The sequence below is a fragment of the Phymastichus coffea genome, unplaced genomic scaffold (genome assembly GCF_024137745.1).
Source record: "Phymastichus coffea isolate CEN01 unplaced genomic scaffold, Cenicafe_Pcof_1.1 PCOF00063, whole genome shotgun sequence".
In the NCBI taxonomy this organism is placed as follows: domain Eukaryota; kingdom Metazoa; phylum Arthropoda; class Insecta; order Hymenoptera; family Eulophidae; genus Phymastichus; species Phymastichus coffea.
This window is the reverse complement of record NW_026706874.1, coordinates 315188-321410: the sequence shown is the minus strand read 5'-3', so window position 1 is coordinate 321410 and position 6223 is coordinate 315188. Positions and strand designations below refer to the sequence as shown.

At 46.9% G+C, this 6223-nt stretch overlaps 1 protein-coding gene across 1 annotated transcript; it reads left to right on the top strand.

Annotated features, from left to right (window-relative positions):
* Positions 1–4204: 4204 nt before the first annotated feature.
* On the top strand, positions 4205–5902 carry LOC131667195 (uncharacterized). Its single transcript, XM_058940467.1, has 8 exons — positions 4205–4393; positions 4465–4702; positions 4769–5027; positions 5088–5216; positions 5293–5419; positions 5490–5587; positions 5641–5770; positions 5843–5902. Exons 1-8 carry the CDS (start codon positions 4205–4207, stop codon positions 5900–5902), a joined length of 1230 nt encoding a protein of 409 aa, XP_058796450.1.
* Positions 5903–6223: the final 321 nt, after the last annotated feature.

The following is a 6223-nucleotide window of genomic DNA, read 5'->3' as shown; positions in this document are numbered from 1 at the left end:
TCCCGGAGTCCGCCGGCTGCTTCTCTCTCTCTCTCTCGTCGCTGACTTTTTTGCGAAGAGCAAGCGGTTTTTATACTTTGCGAGCACGTATGGACGCGACCAAATTCCATCGTCTCTCTCTCTCTCTCTCTCTCTCTCTCTCTCTCGGGCAAGATTATTCCACGGGTGTACTCATTATGTCCAAAGATGCGTGGTCATCTCTTCGCTCGATCGTCGCGCTTTGCCTTCAGCGCACACATAGTAGAAAAGCGATTACGCTGCTTTTTGAACGACGTGTCTTGTTCGCTCCGTCGAGAAAGAAAAAAAAATAAGTCACGTAATTCATTACGCTTCTTCATTGTTTCTAAGCGCTCGCTTGCTTTACTTGTTTTCATTTCTTTATTTGCGAACTTCCAAAATTATTTATTTTGCGTTCCGAAACACATACGCGTGCGTGCGTTGACGCAAGGCAAATGAATTGGAGTCAGCCGAGTGGACAAACGAAAAAATAACAATTTATATAGAAGTCTAATGAAGCGCGTCATACACGATAGGTCTGTATCTCAAAATCACACGCGCGTGAAACGAGTTCGTTTAGTGTTGGATAATGCCATTCTATCAAAGCCACACTCGCAAAGAAAAAATACAATTATTTCGAAATCGTAGGCCCGCAAGAAAAAAGGGAGAGCGGGTGACGTAAAAAATTCCTTCTAACAACTTCCGCGCCGACGCGATTGTTATTTAGGATTGTTAATGGCATCGAAAAAGAAAAAGAGAGAAAGAGAGAGAGAGAGAGAGAGAGAGAGAGAGAAGACAAGTCGCGGTGCGCTTTTCCGGCTCGGGAGTTCGTTGACTTTGACCCGCGCGAGGTCAAGATCGAGCGGACACCTCGTGCGCGCGGCCGCCGCGTCTGCGATTAGTTATCGAGGAGAGCACGACCCATACGTTACAACCCCGTTTCACCGACGACGAGACGAAGATACGCGCGCTGCCACTCGCGGGAGTCCCCAGCGCGACGCTTTATCGCGCTAATTATGCCGACTTTGAGGACGCGGCCATTCCCACGCCGGCTGTCTGTCAGTTCGGACGCCTCGCGAACGACTCAACGAGCTACCTTTTTTCTCTTTTCGCTGCCGTTCGCCCGGCAGCTACGAGGACCTCTTGACCGGTCACCGGGAAACGAGCGCAGTGGAAAAGAGAGAGAGAGAGAGAGAGAGAAAGCCCACGCGAAGGTATCGTGCGCAAGACATGTGCTCGCGGGCGTGCGCGAAAGCTCGACTTTTCGGCACCGTTAGCGGGAGCGTTTACCGTATACGGCTACGACTTGCTCGCGGGACACGGCACTTGGAATAGGCTCTCGCAGAGACCACGGTGTTAACGGAAAAGGGCGTCGATTGATAATTGTGTGGTTCCATCAAGGCGGAAGTACTCCGCGGAGGCAAACGCGATGTCTGTCGGTGAACAAGACGCTGTACGCGTCACGTAGAGCGCAAATAATGATCGAGCGTAGATTGGTTTTGCATTGTTAATGATGCGCGCGACCCCTTAGCTACATGAAATTCTTCTGCTCGTGGCTTGCTAAGTACCTTCCTGCTTGGGTGTCTCGCTCCGCTATTTCAAAGTTGTGTCACGTCTAATATGTAGTGGCAATCAAGATGAAGCTTGCTCAATCTTTTTTATACCGTAGTACTATAATCCTTGAGTATTGTAATTTTTGTGTAGATCTCTTTAATATCAACATGTTTGTTTATCTCTCTCTCAAAAATTATTCCAACAAAGATATCTTTCTTTATCCTCGATTGTCAAGTCTCGAGTATTCGTGTTTGAAATCCACAGCCTTTGTGAAAATTTCTTTCGATTCGCACTCAAATCAAAGTGTCGCTTTGCGAATTCACAATAATATTCTTATTTGAACTACTCAATAGGCTCTTCGTTTCTTGCTAATAAAAACTACGAAAGTCGACTTCGAAAAGAGACGACTCGATAACATAGATTTAGAATGGTCGTTGTATGTTTACGTCATTATCGTGTAACACCTGCGCAATTATAAAACACCCAACCGAATGTTTATTCTGGAAGCTTGATCAGCTCTGACACGCGTGTTACGGTCTTGCGCTCTACCAATCCAAGTTGCGAAGACTCTGTAGCTACTAAATACTGGGTGTTTGGATTTTATCGTGCCTCATTCCCCTGGTCGCATCGTATACGGCAAATTCGACCAAGGATACGGAGCCTGACATCGTCATGTTCTTCGGATCGGTGGTCAGCGTGGTGACGTTCTGCTTGGCAACATCGCGGCGGAGCCCGACGCAGTCGCAATTTTGAAAGTTTACTCGCGCCGAGATATGAACTTCGTTCTGCTTTGCGTCGGTGAGTGCGCGGAGAGCAGCGAATCGTGGACGCCACGGCCCTTCGTAGGTGGTGTCGTTCGGCTCTACGTGACGTTCCTCTACGTTGCCACCGCCGGCCTTTCGTGAGCAGCGTCAACCACCTATGCGGAATGTCCGAAACCGCCGTCGTGCGAATTACGCCACCCTCATACTTTTCGTCCAGTTACAGATTGGGCAGGTTGACGCACGCCGATAAAACAGCCCATAAAGGGCAAAAAGTCTCGCGATGCACACCATATTTTGCCGTAGAAACCATTCCCCTTCTCATTCATCTTCTCAAGCCTTTCACCTTTGTTTTAGAAATTTTCGCGCTGTGCAGTGGCTGTTCGGCTCGACGCTCTTTTTCATATAGACGTTCGTTTTCTTGATCCTGACGTCGTTCATTTTCGACGTAATTACGTAATCGAAACTGAAAAGGATCAGTTGACTGACTGTTCGGATTTTTCCGCTACTCAATTTATCTACAATATAGAAATATAATGTTTCCCGAATATTTATTCTACAAAAGTTACCGGGGAGCAACGGATTATCGAGTACTGGAATAAAGCTTTTGCTCAGTTTCCAAAATTACATCTGTTTAGATATTTCATAAAATGATACTTACTATCGAATGAGGCTGCGGTGGTACATTGAGCATCGTAATATGACTGTCATTGGAGAATTCCACCTAACTATAATTTCTTTTTCTATAAAACACTCCGCCTTGTATATTGTGGCCTTTCTTCAATCTGTTTATTCTCATTTATACGCAGATCATCAAATTGTTCTGTTCCTTCTCTTGCGTGCTGCGATATTGCCAGAAGAAAGTATGATCCTGTGCAATGCGCAACGGAAGCAATGTAAATGACGTTGGAAATAATGTATGGAATATGAAATGTTGCCTTTGATCAATAAACGAATATCCTATTAATAAAAACATGTCATTTATCTCTTCATGAAATCACAACAGTGCTGGTTTGAAAGATATTCGAAGTCATCATAATAATCGCTAGTGAGTAACCGTTGTATAAACCCGTTTCTATAAACGAGGGGGAAAAAGGCTACAAAAAAACGCTTTAAAAAACAAAAAAAGAACCGTTTAAGTAAAAAAGGAAAACTTAAAATTTATAAAAACTCGGGATGTACACATATATACAAAAAAAAGGGATTTAAATAATGACCGTTTGAATGCTTCCTCTTTAAGGAAGAAAAAGGCGTTACGATCGTTTCGCGTGATGGGCACAAATATTTGAAAGCTTCTATCTAATGACCCATTGAACGGTGGAATCGAAGAGCGTGTGCGTAATATGAACATTCGGCGAAGAAGCGAAGCGAAGTGAAGTGCTGTGGCTTTATTATTTTTTTTGTTTACGAAACTGCTCACATATAACATTCAGCTCATTGATTCCTCGGATGATTTGTCAGGTGAATAGAATAAGATTTTGCGTGGTTCGGTAAATCGATGAGACGAGAAAAACGCTAACGATAATGCGAATATAAGCGTCACGTTCATGAATAAAGCAGATGTCAGACAGACGAGCTCTCTTCGAGTTTCGCCTTTACTCCACGCAGTCACGGGACGTATTTGGCAAGGAAAGTGAGCCTTGCCGGTACTGCGTAGATGAATCTCGGGAATGGCCGCAGTCGTTTCAAGCCCTACGACTTTTGATTAACGCGCGAGCCTACCGGCCTTGCGTCATTAGTGGCGAAAACAGCGCCGACAGTTGCCCGAGGTCTAACCAATTGAGTTCACGAAATATACACTAATGATAATTGCATCACCGGCACAACGTTCGCGGCTAATTTTCCACAGATAAAACTGTCATCGGAACGTTGTCGTTGACAAGCAGTCCGAGATGCTTTCAGACGAACGACCGAGTGGCCCCAGCGTTGAGAATATGAATTTCGAAAACGAATGCTGTCACTTGAAAATCAACAGGTTCCTCTTATCGTGTTTCGGACTGTGGCCCTACCATTCAATTTACTTCAAGTGTTGCTGCATTCTACTATTTTTAACGTGGATCGTCTCGTCTATTACAGCCATGGTAGGGTTACTTCGGAAAAACTCTGTACTGAAAGACATACGTCTTATCAAGAGAGCCATGGATGATTGTAGATTCAAGGACTGGGTGACAAAACGAGTACAGACATCGGGATCATATTCGAGACGGCGGTGTCCATTTTAACGATGATGGGCAGTTTGGCACAGCACAGGGTCTTGATATTCAATTCCGCGGAGGTGAGAAGCCTCTACGAGCGCATGGAAAGGGATTGGAAGGCTGCCGACTTCGAGGAAAGGATGATCATGAAGGAATTCTGGCGGCAGGGCCGGAAGCTGAGTTACATCTTCGCGGGTGAGTCAAAGCAGCGAGGGCGAAGCGCGTTCATCGCCCAATTTGCCGCTTCGATGTGATTCCCAGTCCTCGGTTTGGTGTGCTTCGCCGGGCAAATCAGCTTGACCTATTTGCCATTGGTCTTCGCCGAGGACGTCGAGAAGAACTACTCGAAAATCTTCCCCTACTACTCGCACCGTTGGATCATCAGCGACGACCATCGTAATCTGCAGGTGTTCGTTCACGGCTCTCTCGGCTATTTCTACGCCGGGTTCTCGTACACGGTCGTATGCTGTCTTTACATGTCCAACACCAAGCACATCTGCGCCATGTACGAGATCGTTTGGTACGGTTGCATTGATTTAGCAATTTATGCCGTATCGATTCGACGGATTTGAACGAAAAGCGCGTTCAGCTTCAGACTGGGAAACTTAGTGCGGGACGGGCGGCTGGCGACAGCGTCGCGCAAGGAGGAGAAGGAAAGGATCGTGTCGGAGACGTTGACCATCATCGGCAAGCACAGAGAGGCCATAGAGTAATACGCCTCGCTATCGGCACTAGTCACGTGCCGCCCAATCACTGCCGTACTTACGCTTATTCGTTTTTCCCAGGAGCGTCCGCATAATCAACCGAATTTTCAGCCTCTTCTACTTCTTCGTGCAAATCGGCTTTCTGGCGGCACTGGCGATGCTGATTTTCGACGTAAGATCCTCGAAACTCACTTGGTCGCCGCGTCGCGTATTAACAAAACCGTCGCCCCTTCCAGCTCAGCATTCAGCTTCGCGAATCACTGCTGTCGTCGTCCAAGATAGCCGTCACAACAGGGATACACATTGCCTACGAGTTTTTCTTGAACTACGCCGGCGAGCAGGTCATCGAGTACTCGAGCAAAGTTTTGACTAGCACGTAAGTAATGCACGAGTTGGCTTCGCAACCTCCCGATTGCCGATCGCTTGCAGGCACTTTATGCAGTGGTACCTGTTGCCGAGAGACGCCAAAAAGCTACTGCTGATGATCTCGCAACGCGGCCTCAAGGTCGACACTTTGGACGCGGGCATCATGACGTGCACTCTGGAGAATTTCACTCAAGTGCTGCTCGCACCTATGATCCAAGTAATCAACGCCGACTCGGCGAATTCAGACAATTCGTATTTGTTACAGATCATCAAGGCCTCTTGGTCATTGGCTTGCGTGTTACTGTCCACGCAGAAGGAATGTTAAAGCAAAGGCATCCAGTATGACAGGCGAATGCACTTGCTCCTGGAGGGCAAACAGGTCGTGAGTAGCCACGGAGACGACCGTCGCGAGTGATCGCTCCCTCCCTTCCTCTCTCTCACTCTCTCTCTCTCTTTCTTACCAAGACGTTGGACAAGTGTCACCGTCGATCCAACTGGATTCGGCATTGCAGCGATTTTTGCTGTAGATCCCCCATCGAAGAGAATAAACAGCCATTTGTAAATAAAGCGATCGCGCTCAATCTGAATTGGTGAAAGCATTAATTTTTGGCACACGTCATCGGCCTGCAGTCCGACAGCAAACACA

What these genes read in the sequence shown, in the direction of transcription:
- LOC131667195 (XM_058940467.1), top strand. Translation starts at nt 4,205, where the DNA reads ATGCTTTCAGACGAACGACCGAGTGGCCCCAGCGTTGAGAATATGAAT. An exon ending in AAGCACAGAGAGGCCATAGA is followed by an intron (nt 5,217 to 5,292) that starts GTAATACGCCTC and finishes CGTTTTTCCCAG; the next exon opens with GAGCGTCCGCATAATCAACC. An exon ending in CTCTGGAGAATTTCACTCAA is followed by an intron (nt 5,771 to 5,842) that starts GTGCTGCTCGCA and finishes TATTTGTTACAG; the next exon opens with ATCATCAAGGCCTCTTGGTC.